At 55.6% G+C, this 17,600-nt stretch overlaps 1 protein-coding gene across 6 annotated transcripts; it reads right to left on the minus strand.

The window, feature by feature from the left end:
- Positions 1-16: 16 nt before the first annotated feature.
- ATG16L2 (autophagy related 16 like 2) lies at positions 17-15,207 on the minus strand. 6 transcript variants are annotated; one of them, XM_047690870.1, is made up of 19 exons: positions 14,578-14,655; positions 14,284-14,381; positions 12,589-12,688; positions 11,658-11,760; positions 8,118-8,191; positions 7,636-7,887; positions 7,440-7,505; positions 7,027-7,140; positions 5,912-5,974; positions 5,214-5,322; positions 4,822-4,927; positions 4,021-4,154; positions 3,722-3,904; positions 3,483-3,603; positions 3,048-3,153; positions 2,257-2,406; positions 1,976-2,023; positions 1,731-1,832; positions 17-1,392 (listed from the first exon to the last, which is right to left on the minus strand). In XM_047690870.1, the coding sequence occupies exons 5-19, from the start codon at positions 8,189-8,191 to the stop codon at positions 1,305-1,307; spliced, it is 1,716 nt and encodes a 571-aa protein (XP_047546826.1). In that variant the 5' UTR covers positions 11,658-11,760; positions 12,589-12,688; positions 14,284-14,381; positions 14,578-14,655; the 3' UTR covers positions 17-1,304. The 6 variants fall into 6 exon arrangements, with proteins under 6 accessions (XP_047546826.1, XP_047546821.1, XP_047546825.1 ...); XM_047690865.1 differs by lacking the exon at positions 14,284-14,381 and having other exon boundaries at positions 14,578-15,207; XM_047690869.1 differs by lacking the exon at positions 14,284-14,381 and having other exon boundaries at positions 12,589-12,710; positions 14,578-14,700.
- Between the last annotated feature and the right edge of the window lie 2,393 nt (positions 15,208-17,600).

The following is a 17,600-nucleotide window of genomic DNA, read 5'->3' on the forward strand; positions in this document are numbered from 1 at the left end:
CAAGAGGCAGACACTTGGACTGCGCCACCCAGGCACCCTCTGAGGCGAGCACTACTATTTTCCCCTTTCACAGAGAAGGAAACTACGGCACAAAGGTGTTAAGGAACCGGCTTAAAATCACCCTGCTACTGAACGATGGGCTGTGACTCTGACACAGACAGCCTGGCTGTGGAGTTCAGGCTCTCGGTGGCCGACTGCTCATCCTGGGAATGGCTTCCAAACCCTGGAAAGGGCAATGACCCCTGGGAGACTTTGGAAGGTCATAAAGAAGGACACTGAGAATTGAAGAGTAAAGCCTTTGAATCTCAGATGAGCAGCACTCCACAGTAAGGTCCTAGCACTTGGGGACAGAAGTCCCTTCTGTTGTCTTGTGACTGGCAGTGGCTGTCCTACTGATGACTCCTCCAAGCCCGAGGCTGACAGAGGGATGCCCAGGCTCTGCCCTGCTGGGTCTGCCTTATACTCCAGAGGCTTATGGTGCCCCCATAAGTGAAGTCCCAACCCAGGCCCAGCCCACAGCTGTCCTCCCCAACATTCAGACCTGTACAGACTGTTCCCCACCCGTTCTGGGCTCTACCTCTGGAGCGAGAATGTGCCCCCATCTAAAGACAGGCTTGGGGTACTAAGTACTTGACATCACTCTCTGGTTTGTTAGGACCCTTTCCACCAGAGCCCCTCTGGGCTGCTTCCCGTGCTCCCTTCCTTGGAACTCCCAACCACCCCCTCCACAGCCTCAGCCTGCTCCGGGTGCCTAAAGTAGGAGGGCCCAAGGTGTTGGCTTAGTCTCTGGACCAGCTTGGCCCAAGGGTGAAATTCCCATGGCTCCAAGAGCCACTGCCCTTTGCTGCCTGTGAGCCTTTCTTCATGCTGTCTCCTCAGACATGAACAGCAGTGAGGCCAGACTGGCTCTGCCCCAGCTCTGTGCAGCAGGAGGAAGGGGGCCAAGCCCAGGTGTCCTTGAGCCACCAGCCCAAAAGCTTCTGCTACCTGAATGCTACAAAGAGGCAAGCAGACACCAGTTTAAATGCAATTTTTTTTTCACTTATGTCAAAGAAAGTAAGAAATCAGAGATTTAAAACAAACAAACAAAAAATACTGTAATTCCCCCACACACACACAAACTTTTTTGTTTATTAAACAGACAGGCCAGGTCCTGCCAGGCCTTATTCCCCATTAAATGCCCCAAGGTCACCACCCCCAACCCTCAGCCCCACTTGCTCTGGAGCCCTGTGAGCAGTGGGAAGCTGTCCTCTGGCTTTGGGCTTCAGACTCGAGCTCCAGCCCTGGCAGGAGGAGTCACGACACTAGCGCCAGAGCACGACCTTCCTGGCCTGGTCCACGCTCACCACATGGCTCCCCGAGGCACACCAGGCCACAGCGTTGATAGCAGTGCTGAGGAGAGGGAGGGACAGGCTTCAGGGAGACATCAGAAGCCGGACCTGCAGCCTGGGTTCTGCCCCTCATTATGGGAACCAGGAATTTTGAGGCTCTCTCTGAGCCTGCTGCCTCACCTATACAATGGGCTCACAGAGCTGTGCACACAGGAAAGAACCTTGTGAACTAAGAAGGGCTCAGGGGTGGGGGAGGATGTGGGGACAAGGGCTGGGGACTCCAGGGTCCCAAGCATGTCATTAACTCGGAACTGGCTGAGCAGCCCTGGGGCCGGGGGTCAAGGGGGAGGGGTGGGCACTGGCCCTGTGGCTGAGGGGGAGGGTGGGGGCCGTGCTCACCAGTGGGGTCCCCGCAGACTACCCTCCAGCTTGCCGGTGTCTACATCCCAGATGTAAAGGGCTCCATCCCAGGAACCTGCCAGCGCATAGCTTTTGTCCGGGCTGCAGTGGCCACAGCAGAGCAAGCAAGGGATGACCAGAGGTGAGGACACACACATGCAGACACAGACGTGTCCATGCAGACACGGACCTACGCGGTCATGTGGGGCACACTTAGGGACAGGCCCGCGCTCTCACAGACACACCTGAACACAGCTTTGGTCCAGTCAGAACCGCACCTGAAGCCATCAGCCCTGAGGACACAGAGAATCAGTGTCGGAATGAACATGGCCACCGGTCCCTGCCCTCAGGAGCTTCAAGAGCTTCCTCCCTCCATCAAGAGCATGGGGCACCTCGACAGGCCCTGGTCCGGAAGGGCCTCCAGGATGGGTCCCCCATTGACAGGTCCAGAAGGGCCCTTAACAAAGGATGAGAAACCCAGCAGCCCCATCCAAAGCCACAGTGTCAGGGAGCCCGGGGCAGGTACCTGAACACTTGGCGGATATTGCTGACACGAAGGTCAATGACCTTGAGTGTGTCATCTCGAGAACAGCTGAGCAGATGCAGCTGGTCATAGCTGAGGTTCAGGGAGGTGACCCGGCCCTGCACAGGGATGACCTGGGTGCAGCAGGGGACCCTGAGGATTGGGAACAGGTAGGGATGAGGAACAGCCCACCGAGGCCACTCCTGACAGGTTAACAAAGTCAAGGGGTGCCCCCAGGGCCACCGCTGACTAATCTCCCTTCTCCCACTGTGGCCAGCCCCTCCCAGAAGAACTTAGCCAGCCTCTGAGTGGAAGCTGGGGCCGCGAAACCCTTGGGTCACTAAAATAAGTGCTGGAGAGAAAACAATGAGAGCTTCCTTTCAGCGTGTGAGAGAGAGCAGAGGGTTTCCAACAGCAGTCACCGCAGACCCGGAAGGAGGACCCAGAGACAGGCTTGGCACTGGCTCCAACACTGGCTTTTATAAATCAACCAAGCCCAGTGCTGAGCTCTAAAGTGAAAGAACAACTAGAACTTTGTTTCCTTTGATTAAAAGGTAGTAACTACGTAGAAAAGGGGGCTCCTCCATTTTGGTTGGTGAGGCCCAGGCCGAGTCCAGCAGCTGTACCAAGAGCCACTAAAAATGTGCCATAGGTCCCCAGAGGCAGTGGAGCCTTCAAGGGGCCACACTTAGCACTTCCCTGAGGTGCCTCTGTGGCTGCATGGCCAGAGAAAGGAAAGAAAACACAGGAAGCCTGCCCCCATGCCTCAACCACCCACAGCCCATGCTTGTCACCTGCTGTCCCAGAACCGGATCTTCTGGTCATAGTGGCCACTAATGATGACATGGTCCCCACACACCACATCATTACAGTAGGAAAGGACATTGATGGTCCTGGAGCCTGGGGACCAAGGAGCAGAACCCTAGCCTCAGAAAAAGGTTGTTGGAAGCCATCCCACAGGACATCCAGAGAAGCTGAGGTCCAAAAGCCCCAGAGGAGTACCTGTCCTCCCCAAACTAGAAGCCAGGTCCCGTTTCCCCGCCCAAAGCCTGAGGTCACCAAGAAACCAGGCAGAAAGCACGTTGGGGGGCAGAGAAGAAGCCATGGGAGGTTTCACACCCAAATGCCTGTGAAGTTTAAAGCCATCCCCAGAGCACAGGCTGAGGTCTACTTGACCCGGTTTGGGGGTGCCAGCAGGTAGGGAGGGGGAGGTAGGGGCTGGGCCTCACAGTAGGCACGGCCGAGGTCCCACTCCTTCACCGTCCGGTCTCGGCTCCCAGTCACCGCCTGGTGCCTCGTTAGCTTGAATTTAGCAGCCGTCACCTTGTCTGTGTGTCCAGACAGTGTCTCCTGCCCACCCCCATCCCACGTATGGATCAAGGACATGGCCAAGACCCCCTTGGGCCCCCCCTCAGGGCCCAAGGCACGACCTCTGACCCCCAGGGCTGCCTCCTCAGTCAGGTCTTACCTTGGACTGTACCTCCCCCACCTTCCAGAGCTGGGCGGCCTGATTGTAAGTAGCTGCTAATACCTGTGAGCCCTGGAAAGATGGAAGGGGAAGGCGAAGGCCCTTAACCTGGACCTGGACAGAAGCAACATCCTTCAGGCCAGAGAGCTGGGGCAGGGGCTGCCTTAGAGCTTCCCAGATCATCCGGGCAGGGAGAGCAGCCTCCAGGCCCAGGGAAGAGTTGTGCAGCAGCCAGATGGACTGGTTCTAGGACACCCATGATGTTCCCTTATGTCCCAGAGCCCCCACCTGCCCAGTGTGGAGAGCGGGTTGGGGAGCCCACACAACAGGCATCCCATGTCATTGAGGCTAAGTCCCCTCACCGAAGGGTCGAAGTCCACACTGGTGATGCTGCCACCAGCTCCTTCAAGGGTTTGGTCGGCCTCCAGACGACCTGGGGGTACCAGGAAAAGGACAGGTGAAATGAAATCACTAACCACATGAAGAGGAGGAACTGGGAAGATTAGTCTCTCCCAAGTTAGAGGAAAGAATTCTGGGGGCCTGGGCTGGAGACTGCGCCTTCCCAAACTGCCGTTGGGGGCTCTGGGGGCAGCTGATCACCTCACAGAGTTGCAGAGGACCAGAGAGAAGGGACTGTCCCCAGGTCACACAACAAGCCAGGGCCAGACCTTTCTCTAGAAAGCCTCCAGGAAATGACTGTGACTCCCCACCACAACCGCCTCTACAAGCACAGGGTAGACCATTGACACTCATCTCCTGAGTTCTGAGAGCTCAAGTGATACCAGAAGAGGAAGTCACCTGCTGGACCCCAGGGACCTGCTTCTCAAGGGCCTATCCCTACAGAATCTAATGAGAAGGGACCCCCACTTCCCCTAACAGAGACCATCTGAGCTGGGCCCTCCCCATCCCACAGACATGGATCCCAGCAGCTAGAAGGCTCAGCCCAGAACTCTTGCCAAGTGGTCATCTGGCCACTGCCCACAGAAATGTTACATGTGAGGAAACACAAACAGATCTAAGACTTTCATCCACCAAGCAGCAAGCTGAGGGTGGGCTCTGGAGAGAAAGCACGAGTTGACCCATAGAGGAGAAACCCTCACCTCCCACAACATTCCAGAGCTGGATGAGGCGGTCAGCCCCTCCGGTGGCCAGGAGGCTGCTGCTGGGACCAAAACAAACAGCATTGACCTCGGAGAGGTGGGCATCCTATGGGGAAAAGGGACGCTGGTGCCTCTGGTCCCCACCACATGCACCTCTCTGCACACACTCACAGGCTCTCTCTCACACACACCCCTGCGGCTTCCCCATAGTTCCCTGCCTGGTCTCCTGACCCCCCTCTCCAGCCCATCCCCGGTTACTAAATGCTGAGAGGGTTCTGCCCCTAACTCTAGCTGAGGAGCCCAGCCTTGTCTCCCTGGCCTCCGTGGAGCACCCCTGGGGCCTACACTCCCCACACAGGTGCCTCGGGCATGTGGTGTAGCCCCTCCCTTACCAGCACATCCTGCACTTGGGTAGGAGGCCGGGCAGCCACACACACAGGGATGCTCTGGTATCGCTGCTCAGGAGCTCCCCCAACCGAGTGGCCTCTCCTCTTCTTGAAACTGGGTGGGGGGGGGGGGCAGGTGTGAGGAAGGCATCCGGCAAGGCCTTCTGACATGGGAGTCTCACACTCCCGAGGTAGCAACAATGGAAAGCAGACAAGACAGGTGGCAGAACATGGCCCAGGAGGGCAGCGAACTTGCTCCCAGCCCAGCCTCTGACCCCAGGGGTCCCGGTGAAGATGGGAAGGGCACAGAGGGCAAGGAGGAGTTGGTGGATGTGGGGCAACCCCTGGGCTGGGGTTTCAGTCCAAGCCTTGCTGCCACTTGGCTCTGGGACCCTGAGCAAGTCCTGATGCATCTCAGCCTATTTCCCAACTGAGTAGTAGTTCCTATCCAGGCTCGGGCTGGAGACCCTGGTTCCCCGGGAGGACCACGGCTGAGGGACAGATTGTGGAGGACAGCCAGGAAGGGCCTGGAAATGAGGGAAATGAGGTCTGGGAGAAGCAGCCGAGATTTACACAGACAGCTAGGCGACACATGCACGGACAGATCGGGATACACACAGACCAAGCCTGGACTCCAGAAGCCTGCCACGGGCCTCCGAGGGGCCCACACCCTTCACACACCTGTGGTGCACACATACACTTACTCCAGAAGCTCCTTCACCACATCCACACAGCGGGAGAGTGTCAGGGAGGTGGCGGAGGCAGATCTGGGGTGGAGTTAAGAGAGACTTGCTAAGGGACTGGCCAAGGAGTGTGCGGGCAGCAGCCATTCATCCCTACACCCTGCAGGGGACCCTGAGGCTCATAGGCCATTGAGCCTGGGACAAGAACTCAGCTCCTCCATGAGCAGGAGAGCGGGATGACCCACCAGCAGTCCCAGGAAGGTGGAGGCAAGGAGGGATTTGGCAATAAAGTCTCCTGAAGTTTCCACCATGATGGTAAGAACTGCCCCCTGACAAAAGCTCTGGGGAGGCTGAGCTGGGGCATATGGGGGAAAGGGTGAGGTGCCCTCAAGCTGGGATAGCACAAGGCTGAAGGATGGAGGGAGGTAAAACCTAGGCCCACTGAGTGACCTCAAAAATGTCCAGAAGATGTGTCCTGGGATGACTTGGCCCACCAGGGCTGCCAGGACTTTGGGGACCAGCATTCCATGCCCTCCCCAGAGTTCTTTCACTGCCCCCAGGCCCAGACATCAGTGACCTGCAAGGAAGGGCTGAAAGAGAAGGCTTCAAGTTGGTGAATGGAGCGGGCTGTGGGGAGGGCAGCTTCAATGACAGACAAATGGAGACAAATGGGGGAGACTGAGGGGAGGGGCCCTCAGGGATGGAAACCCCAATCCCTGGGCTTCAGAAGCCCATGAGAGCTCACATCTATACATGCTCACATGTTCACTCGCACTCTGATATGCTCCCCACATGTGCCCTCATGTCCCTGTGAGTTGCACACCTTTGCCGACACACATATGCCTGTGACAGCTGAGTCCTGGGCCTTGCCCACAGTTCCCTGCTGGTGACACCCATTCACCAGAGTGACACCCCACCCCCAGAGCTCTGGTCCTGAGAAGGAGAGAAAGAGGCGTTGGGGTCCCTAAGGTGGCAATGACCCCAAGCTCCAGGCACTGGAGATCAGACCAGTCCTGGGAGGTCTGAGCTGTACTACAGCTTCTCCCCAAACTCCTCTCAGCCCAAGAGCTCAGCCCAAGGCCCTGGAGGAAGACTCCAGAGGGGGGCCCAGCTCAGAGCCCTGGGACAGTCCTCACCTGAAGGGTCTCTTCCACTTGTCACTAGCCTCACTCTTCAGGGATAGGGGCTCAGCAGTCGGGGCCAGAGTCTCAGCCTCCTCTCTCATCCCCTGGCTTACAGTGTTTGGGCTCCTGGGAGAGGGAGTGAAACTCAGGAAGGTCAAGGGACCAGCACCCCCTGCCTCCAGCACACAACACAGCGAAGAGGGGTCGGTGTGGGTGCAAGTGCGATGGGCAGGCGTGCTGTTTGCTACGGCCAGAACACACGAGTCCGCACGTGTCCTGTGGATTCAGATTCACGTGGGGGCGGGCCTCGTGCGGACCGGGTTGTGGGTGGGGCAGAATTGCAGGCAAAGCCCTCAGAAAAAGGGTCCTTTAAAGCAGCGGGGTTGAGGCTGGGCGAGCAGGACCCGGCGCATCCCCACTCTTACTCGCTGATGCTGACTGTCCGCTTGGCAGCCTTTTTCAGCTCCAAGGACACCCGCGCCTGCTTGGCCCTGGAGGAGAGAAGCATCCAGAGAGCCCGACCCCGGCCCGACGCGACTCGGCAAGCAGAGGTGCCGCGGGACCGTGCTCACCCCCCCCCCCAGGGGCGCGCCTCCGAGGGGCGGGGCCAAGCGCGCTCACTTCTCGTGGCGCTCGAGGCGCAGGTTGCGCTCCGCGGCGGCGCGCGCCTTGCGCTGCACGAGCCGCTCGAGCAGGTCCCGCGCCTCCTCCTCCAGCCTGCGCAGGGCCGCCTCCTTGAGCCTGGCGTGCGCGCACAGCGCCTCGTAAGCTGCCCGCTGCGCTGCGTTCAGCTCCCGCTGTGCGTCCACTTGCCGCGCGTGCCGCGACCGCGCCTCCTGCAGCTCCACCACGTGCGCCTCCAGAGCCGCCAGCCTGCAGGAGGGGGGACCCTGCGTCACCGCGTGGTGGCGCCCGTCTCAGAGATGGGACACACTGTCCCTCCCATGCGGCCAGGCAGGTGACTAAGCCAAGCCTCCAACCAACTACTTGGGGAAAGTTCTCGGGCCGCACTCAGGAGCACCCCGTCCCCTCTTCCCCGGCAGAGATGGCCCCGAGCCACCCAGAGATGGGCACTATCCCCCCTCGCGCTGGTTCGCTCCTACCTGCTTTGCCGCTCCTCCAGCGTCGACTCCAGGGCGCCCAGAGCAGCGCTCTTCTCCACCACCTGGTAGGCCATCTAGGAGCCGTCGGGGGCGGGAGGGGGGGCGGGAGGTGGGCGGGAGCGCCTCGATGGGGCTCCCACGGCGCCTTCCCGGCCGGACACCAGTAAAACAGTCTGCTACTCCAGCCACCCGTCGTCTTACTGAACTGGAAGCAGAGGCTCAGACAGCTTTAGGATCGTGCAGGGCAACGCACTGTTGTTTTTGTGCAACAGTGAAAGGGCCTTAGGCTCTGGAGTCTAACAGCTAAATTTCGGTACTGGCAGTGCCACTTATTTTCTTTGTGACCCCAGGGTAGTCATTTAACCTCTCTGGACCTGCTGTTTCCTCACCTGTAAAGTGGGAATGATAGTACTTTCCCTCCTCGGGGAATGTAGAACTATTAGGAGGAGTAATATTTCAGATAATAGCCAACGTTTACAGAGCACATGTGTGTCATGCCCCTGTTCTGAGTACTACACACATACTAACTCTTTCAATCACCATAACAACAGCAGGAGAAAGATACTGCCATTTTCTCCATTTTACAGACGAGGACAATAGCACAGAGAGGTTATGTGTCTTGACAAAGTTACACAGCCAAGTGGCAGGCCACCTAACATGATGCTCCAAGTACAGGACAGGTCCACAGGAAAGGTTCAAGGGATGTGGGCTCTGTTCCCCAAACTCTAACCCTGGCCTACCCAAGCATAGATTCTAGAGAGCAACACGGGCGCTAAGCAGAGACACAGGGCAATAACAAGAATGGGCTGTGGGAGCATGGAGACCAGACTGAATACTGGAGCTGCCCCCAGCCCGAGAGTGGGGGTGAAGGTCAGCTCATCTATGCCCCTGCCTCATTCAGCCATCCTTCAACCAACAGCTGGGAAAGCCATAGATAGGAAAGTCGAGTCCCACTTTTTAGAGCTGAGGGGTCAGTGGAAGAGATAGACTTCAGGCGAAGAAGTTCCTACCAGTGTGACAAGAGGAACATGAGGAAATAACCAAGGCTGGGGCTCTGGTTGCTAACTTGTTCCTGTGTTCTTCTCATGTGGGCCTGGTGAGGGACAGATTGAGGAGCAAGGCCAGGGCTGCTCCCCTACACTGACGCACCTCCCTGTGTGAGTGCTCCCGCACCTGCCTACCTTCCTAGCTGGCCCAATCCATAACGTTTGTAATTCCTTTCACCACGGAGCAATCTGACCTCCACTTCTGCTTCCTGGCCTGTCATTTCCTTTCATTGCTATTTTGGTAGTATTTAGGGGGAGGTTTTTCAAAATCCAAATAATAGAGATGGAAAACAGATGAGTGGTTGGTTGTAAGGTTAGGAATGGTTGGGGGAGGGGTGAGCTGCGGCCAAAAAGGGTAGCAAGAGGGAGATCTTTGTGGTGATGAAATCGTGCTGTATATTGCTGGTCACACACATCTACATAGGGGACACCATGACAAAGAAATACATGTACATCTCATACCAATATCAGTTTCCTGATTGTGTGTACTATAGTTACATAAGAAGCAGCCAATCTTTGCAACTTCCTATGATCTATAACTATTCCCCCCAAGTAAGTTAATGATAATGATATATGCTTGATGCAATATCTGAAACAGTACTAAGAATTAAAGAAAAAGCCACTCCCCATTCCCTGCACATCCAATGGGAACTGACTGGGAGCCATTGGGCCAGGGAGGAAGTGCTAAGGAGGTTTGTTGAGGTGTCCCAGACAAAGGGGACTATGAGTTCAGAGACAGGGAGAGTGGCAGGAGGCTGGAGAACTCCACTGGGAAGGCTAAAGGGCTCTGGAAGTTATATACGAAGCTGACAATGGGAGAGACAGTGAAGGGGGTTCCACTTCTTTACTCGATGGGCTTCTGTTCTCTTGAAATGTTCACAACCTTGTATGTCTGTATTGTCTTTTTTAAGGGTGATCTTTTTATTAATAAAATATATCACTCTGGGGGCACCTGCCTGGCTCAGTTGGTAGAACATGGGACGCTAAATCTCAGGGTTGTGAGTTCAAGCCCCACACTGGGCATGGAGGCTACTTAAAAAATATGCGTGTGTGTGTGTGTATGTGTGTATACATACGTACATACATACACATATCTCTCTCTTTCTCGCTGTGAGTGCTGTATGGAGAATGGATGGGAGTGCCAAGGGAGGCATCGTCCAGGAAGAGATGAGGGTAACTTGGGCCATGCCAACAGAGTTGATGGGTTTGGAGGCAGGATCCATGATCTGATGACTACTAGCTCAGGATGAAGGGCCAGGATGGACCAGAGATGCCCCCCTCAGTTTCTGGCCAGTGACTACCAGTTGGGGTGGAGGGTCTACCTCGTCCATCATTTAGTCTACAAATATTCACTAGCATGGACTGTGGAGACAAACCCCAGAGTTAAGTGGAAGCAAACCAAAGGCATCCCAGGCCTTGAGGATCACACAGCCCAGAAAGTGCCTCAAATGTCAGGCTGCAACTACAGCGGGGGCTCTGAGGGAGAGGCTCTCACTGGGTTCGAGCCCCACTCCTACAGTTGTTGGGCAAGTAACGTAGCATGCTGTCACCAGACACAAGTTTATGGCCTATCAGTATCCTCCACTAGACTGGAAGCTCCCTGGGGCCGGGTCTTGTTCTTATCCTGTGCCTCGGATATGACAACTGCCAATAAATCTTTGTTGAAAGAATGAATGGAGATCACTGAAGGCGGGTTCATGTGGGAGGGAGTACAAACCCTGGCTCCACTTCTCTAAGCCTCCAATTCCTGCTCTAGAGTTGCAGAGGATTAGCTGAAACAAGGCTTAGCCCAGCACCTACAGGCGTCCCCTCTCCATGTGCGGCTGGCCACGTACTGTGGGGGAGATGGTGAATCTTATTTTTTGCTGACCAAAGAGTATGGTGCTCAAGAGAGAAGGCTGGGCCAGAAACAGGTCTTGGAGGCAGCAGTCTTTGAGGTGACAGGAGTCTGTGAAGCCACCCAAGCTCTAGGGAACACCCGCATTGAAAGGGAGGGAGAAAGGAACCAGAGAAGGAAGTGCAGAAGCAGCCGCTACAGAAAAGAGAAGAAAACCAGGACAATGTGGCAAAACCGAAGCCAAGACACCCCACAGGGTGGGGGCAGCGGTGTTGGGTGGAAGTAGCACCCCCTGCCGTGGTGGGGGGCCACCCTGCTCATCTAGTCTGCCCATATGCACGGTGCATCAGCTGGAGCCAGGCCCCGGGGTTGGGGGAGCAGGATGCGAATGGAGCAGCCGGGACCATCTGGAAGGGGGAACAGACGTCATCTGGCCTTGTGCACCTCCTACTCTTCTCTGAGCTCTCACCTCACATCCTCTAGCTGCTGCTGGAGACCACCTCTGCCTGGGTTGCCAGAACCAAGCTGGAGAGCACTGTGGCACTGAGCTTGGGGAATGTCCCTCACTTGCTGGACCCCTTGGACCACATCCCCTTGCCCCCAGAGTCCTGGATTCTGGCCCCAGGCCATTCTCTCTCAGACCTCTGCCCAGCCTACCTCACCACAGACCCGCCGGAGCCCCTCCTCCTCCTCTTGCCACTTCACCCTCAGAGTGGTTGGTGATGGGACTTCATCTGAGTCAGGGCCCGAGTCCTCCTCCCTGCCAACCAATAAGAGAATGGTGTTCATTGTCCCTCCGTTCACCCACAGGATGAACATGAAAAGCCTGAAACCAAAACCATGAACTTTCTCCCAAGGAAGGTGGAAGCCAGAAAGCCAGTAGAAGAAAGAGCAAGTCTCCCGAAACTGGAACTGCCCATGACTCCCCTGCTCTGGGATTTCCCCAGGCCTTGGGTTCCCTAGCTAGGACCCTCTTTCAGAAGCACTTCCCAGGGGCACCTGGGTGGCTCAGTCAGTTGAGTGTCTGCCTTCGGCTCAGGTCATGATCCCAGGGTCCTGGGACCCAACCCCACATCACGCTGCCTGCTGCTGCTCCATGGAACCCAGGTTCTCCCTCTCCCTTTGCATGTCACTCCCCCTGCTTGTGTGTGTGTGCACGCGAGTGAGTTCTCTCTGCCAAACTGATTAATCTTTATTTAAAAAAAAGAAAAGAAGAAGAAGCACCTCCCAGCTGTGAGGCCCAACCCACTCCTGGTTCTCATCTTCACTACCCCTTTGGAGTATATAGCAAGACCTTTCCTTTAGGCATCAAGTAAGGATCAGGGAGACAAAAAAAGAGGAGGGGAAAAGGCAGGAGTGTGGGGTGGGAAGGGAAGAGATGAGACAAATACAGAGATGGACTGAGAAATGTGGTGGAGAAAGGACCGTCTAAGCAGCTGGTGTGGAGGAAGGTTCAAAAGCCCATCTCCTCCCTCCCCTGGGTAGCACCTACGGACCAGTGAGATGCCCCAGAGAAAATGAACCCAGCATAGTGGGGGCAGGGCCCAGGCATAGGCAGCCCATTGTACCCAGGAACGCTCACACTCACCAGGGGCCCTGCAGGATAGTGGGAGTGACATCATTTGGCTCTGGCTGCAGCTTCTCTGAGATCCAGGTCAGCAACTCAGCCTTCTCTAGGAGACGGTTATCTAGGGGTACAAGAGGGTGAGCCTGGGGCAGAGAAAAACAATTTCCAGCAGACTCCAGGCCTACCTCTCTGGCTGGGAGGGCTATAGGAAGAGCCCAGGGATGCAGAATGGCATGGCTGCTGGCAGGCTGGACTCTGGCCTCTGCCTGAAGGTGTTTGTAGGCTCTCCCAAGACCTGCAGCCCTGGCACAGCCTCCTCCCAGTACCTGCCCACAGGTCCTCCCAGGGGAAGACAGAGAAAGACAACCACTGCAGGGGAAGGAGATGGCTGGCCTCACCGACCCCTGTGGATCCTGAGGGAAGGAAGGGGCCAGAAATTGATTCAACCTTGCCCCACAGCAAGTCTTTGCCCCAAAGAGTGATGAAATAAACCCAGCTCCACCTGCCTCTGGCCTTTGGCAAATTACTTCCCCAGGGGCTCTAACTTTCTACTCTGAAAAACAATCCTGTCTTCCCCAGGGTTGGGGTAAGGTTCCCCCAGGCCAGAAGAGAAAGTCCTTGAGCAACTGTCCAGCAGACCTCCTTGAATTTGGTAGTTTTTACTACAGACCCTAGAATATCTCCGTCCACACCCACCACCCTCACTTCCTCTTTTCTCACCAGTTCCGGGGGTGGGGGCAGTGTGTGGTAAGCCCAGGCCTAGCTCCTCAGCTCCTTTCCTTCACCCAGTGTCCTGCCTGTCACCTCAGCTGGGGTCACTGGCCTAGTTCTCACACAAAACCCCACCCCAACCCCCAGGGCACTACTGTCCCCTCCCCCAGCAAATCTAAAGAAGATGCCATTTTGCCCAATTTATGGGTGAAAAATCTGAAGCTTACAACCCACCCTAGACCACATAGAAAACTGGAACTTCATTATGTCTGATCCCAGCCCTCTGGGTCTCTCCAGTGTCACGGGCTGCAGTTCTTGGGGGACAGGGGTAACTTCTCCCTCAAACTGGATGGTTCCATTGTCCATCAGAGCAGTGGATAAGTGAGGCTGCCTGGAGGCAGGAGGCTGGCCTCACATCCCTGAGGGAGAGGACCAGCAGCCTAGAGGGTTGCAGGGAAATGGCCCAGAACGAGAGCTGCAAATTGAGTTTAGGGGATAAGGGGGGAGATAGTTAAGCAGCGGCCAAAATTAGGACCAGTGTTGGAGCTGGTGGGATAGTGGCTGTAATCCCCCCAACCATGACCCCGGACATACAACCTCGAATGAACAGAGGCACTTACACAGATGCACCTGTTCGCCCTGGCTTGAACTGCTGTACCCACTCCTGACCAGCCCCCCCACCCCGCCCCACCCCACAGAAACACCTAAATATGACTTCTTGGTCTCAGTCAGCAGCCTGGAGCCCCCTGTTTCTCCCTCAGGCTGGGGTTGCCCAAGCACAGAGATGCTCCAAAAACCTGAGCCAGGATCACTCACCAGTGGCAAAGCCTGAGACTCTGAGCTTTCTCCCTAGAGATTCAGAGTTTAGAAGTAGCTGCTCTCGGAGTTCTTTCACTGGGTGACAGGGACCAAGTGGATCCACTAGGTTGTACCTTGGGAACTGCCCCGGTATGGGGGAGCATAACAGACCCTTAAAAAAAACAACACTAGCTAACAAGCCTGTGCCCGGGAAACCCAGTCCGGGAGAGGCGGGCCCTGAGGGGCTAGGAGGGCAGGAGCACCGGAGGTAGCTCGGTCCTGGAAGGGGTTCTAAGCAGTCCGGACTGGAAAGGGAAGGAACGCAGGCTGGTCAGAGGTGGGGCGTAACAGATAGAGCGACCTCCAGGCCCACGGATCCCGAGGCGAGAAGGCTGTTCTGCACGCGGCTCTCAGCCCGAGGAGCGGGACAACCCCCTGTGTCCGTGCCCGGATCCCCGTTCCCTCCACTGCCATCTTCCACGGCCCCCGCGGCGCACTCACAGGCCGGCATCAGCTCCAGGAAGAGGGCCTTCTGCGCGCGGTCCCGCTGCCGAAGCTGCCGCACTATGTGGCGTTTCCAGCGGGCGGCCGGCACGCCGAGGGGCCCGGACCCCGCCATAGCCGCTGTCCCGCCCGCACGGCGCGCCGCTCCCGGGGAAGGAGGCGCGACCGGGGCGGGGCCTTTGGGGGACTCCGTGACGTCGGCGGGCGGCCGCGGCGGGGACTCCCCAGATCGCGCTAAGAGCGTCCGCCGGGGGTGGGGGTGGGGGTGTAAAGAAAGCCGTGCAGATGTGCTGGGAAGCCACCCCAGGGCCGCTCCAGAAGTTCTCACCTACGTCCGCCGCTGTGACCCGGGGCGGAGGTCGCGGCCTCCGGGGCGGCTTCCCCCAAGCCTGTGCGCGAGCTCTCGGCCGGCCGCCCGGTCCGGGTCCTTAACCCCTCGGCGCCGAGACCGCGTCCGGAAGTGACCGACGTCACGGACGGACCCTCCGGCCCGGGCGCGCCCTGAGCTAGGGACCTAGAGACCCCTCACACGCGGACCCTGCCCTGGAGGCGTTCCGGATCCGCGAGGAGAGGCGACGCAGACACGAGGCCTGCACAGCGTGACGGCGAGCTGAAGCGCCGAGGAGGAAAGGGCTGAGGCGAAGAGGCGCCTCTTTCAGCACCTCCTGCAGGTACACTTGGCGGTGAACCATGGGTTGCAGGGAACTGCGATAAAACCGTGTCAAGCAAGACCCCTGTTCAGAGCTGTGCGGACACGCCTGGTGTGAAGAATGAAAGGAGGGATTCACCAGACCCAGCCTCACCCTGCTCTTGGCGAGTGACTGCAGACCTGTCTATCGCGCGGAAACAGAGAGAAATCGGGATTTAGGGGAGCCGCACAGGCCCTGGAGGTGACGGGTCTTTGGAGATATTGCATGGTGGGATGGGTGGCAGGAGTTGGAAAGTAAATGCCAGTGACACACCAGGATAATTACCCCTGCTGTGCTTTGAAACCACCATGAACTGAGCTCAGTCCCCCACATTTCCCTTGCACAAGCTCCTGGAACACCTTCTCCTCTAGTCCTCCCGACTCCTATTCATGGGCCACCTCCTCTGGGAAAACTTTCCTGTCCCTTCACTGAGTGAAGGCCTTTCTGACCTGAGCCACATTCCAAGCCTAGCCTGTCTGTTGAAGGAGTGAGTGTAGGTGTAGGTAGTAACAGTTTCCAGAAGGCATGCCCAGGAGACTCCATGACTGTGGAGACCCAGAGCCCGTTGGTGACAGTGAAGAATTCCTTTTAGGACTGACTGACTCTCAGGTGCCTGGAGACACCGTCATGAGTCTGTATGCATTGAAGAATATATTAACAGGGCTCTGCTTGGCGGTGAGGAGCAGAGGTGGTATTTCTCTCAAGTGAGGAGTTGTTTTGGGGTGAGGGGTTCCTAACCCTCTTTTTTTTTTAAGATTTTATTTATTTGTCAGAGAGAGAGGGAGAGAGAGCGAGCACAGGCGGACAGAATGGCAGGCAGAGGCAGAGGGAGAAGCAGGCTCCCCGCCAAGCAAGGAGCCCGATGTGGGACTCGATCCCAGGACGCTGGGATCATGACCTGAGCCGAAGGCAGCTGCTTAACCAACTGAGCCACCCAGGCGTCCCTCCTAACCCTCTTTTGACTCACAAAATACTCCTAGGAAATTTGAAATCATTTGTCATTTTTCAATAATATGATAAAGAAGTGATTGAGTTTGACTAAAAACATTTATCTTCTATCTTTAGAATATAAGAGATTATGTTATAAAGTTCAGTTAAAATCTTAGATAACGTGTATGACAACACATTCCTATTTTTCACATTTAACATGCTGTTTCATTCATCATTATGGAAGAAAAACACGATTTGATGACAATATATGTAAAAAGTGACTAAATCATAATTTGGAGACCTAATGTGGTTTAGAATATGTAGTTGGCTCTTGAACAATGTGGGTTTGAACTGCGCAGATCCACTTCTCTATGGATTTTTTTCAATAAAGACGGTACTGTATGATGAGAGAAAAAGAAAGGCCAGGCTTTGTGGTGATTTGGCTACTGAGACCTCGGAGTCTCCAGGCAGAATTCCTGAGACACAGATTGTAACAATCCTACAGCTCCCTTCAAGGACTTTCTTTAATGTTTTGCCACCGTAGCTTGGCTCTTGTCAGTGTTACTTCCCTCTGACAGCCATAAACACCCCCCAAAGATATATGTTAGCAATTACCTTCCAAGCATATGGCCCACTAGTATACAACTGAAGGGTGTCAAGACTAATGTTTGCTAGACAGGGGTAACTAACCATATCTTAGCAACAGCTAGCCACCCAAGCCCCTAGAAGGCCTTGCTTCCAAATTCCTTACGCTTTTGCTCCACTAACTAAAAAGTGTTTAATCAGTCACTCCCTACAAACACAAGTGCAGCTCTTTCTGCCCACAGGTCCTGTTCCTATGCTATCATAAAAGCACCTTTTTACACCAAAAACATCTCAAAAATTCTTGACCATCTGCTCATGGCCCCACATCACTATAAATATATTTTCTTTTCCTCATGATTTTCTTAATAACATGTTCTTTTCTCTTACTCTATTATTAGAATATAGTATATAATACATATAATATACAAAATATGTGTTAATCAACTGTTTGTGTTATTGGTCAACAGTATACTATTAATTATTAAGTTTTAGGCGAGTGAAAAATTATATGTGGATTTTTTGCTGTGCAGGGGTCGGTGTACTTAAACCCCATGTTGTTCAGGGGTCAACTGTGGTTTATAACTTACACCTGGATTAGAGATCTCCCAGCAGCCAGAGTGATTGTTTAAAAACCTAAATCAGCTCATGGCACTCTTCTTTAAAACCCCCTAAAAGGGGGATGCCTGGGTGGCTCAGTTGGTTAAGCGGCTGCCTTCGGCTCAGGTCATGATCCCAGCGTCCTGGGATCGAGTCCCACATCGAGTCCCACATCGGGCTCCTTGCTCAGCGGGGAGCCTGCTTCTCCCTCTGCCTCTG

This window comes from Lutra lutra, chromosome 10, assembly GCF_902655055.1.
Source record: "Lutra lutra chromosome 10, mLutLut1.2, whole genome shotgun sequence".
In the NCBI taxonomy this organism is placed as follows: Eukaryota; Metazoa; Chordata; class Mammalia; order Carnivora; family Mustelidae; genus Lutra; species Lutra lutra.

Excerpts from the sequence above, each read along its gene's own strand:
- ATG16L2 (XM_047690865.1), bottom strand. The coding sequence starts at position 14,695 with ATGGCGGGGTCCGGGCCCCTCGGCGTGCCGGCCGCCCGCTGGAAACGC. Across the intron at positions 5,975-7,026 it reads AAGTGGAAGAGACCCTTCAG|ATCTGCCTCCGCCACCTCCC; the intron begins GTGAGGACTGTC and ends ACTCCACCCCAG. Across the intron at positions 4,155-4,821 it reads GCTCTGGAATGTTGTGGGAG|GTCGTCTGGAGGCCGACCAA; the intron begins GTGAGGGTTTCT and ends TGGTACCCCCAG.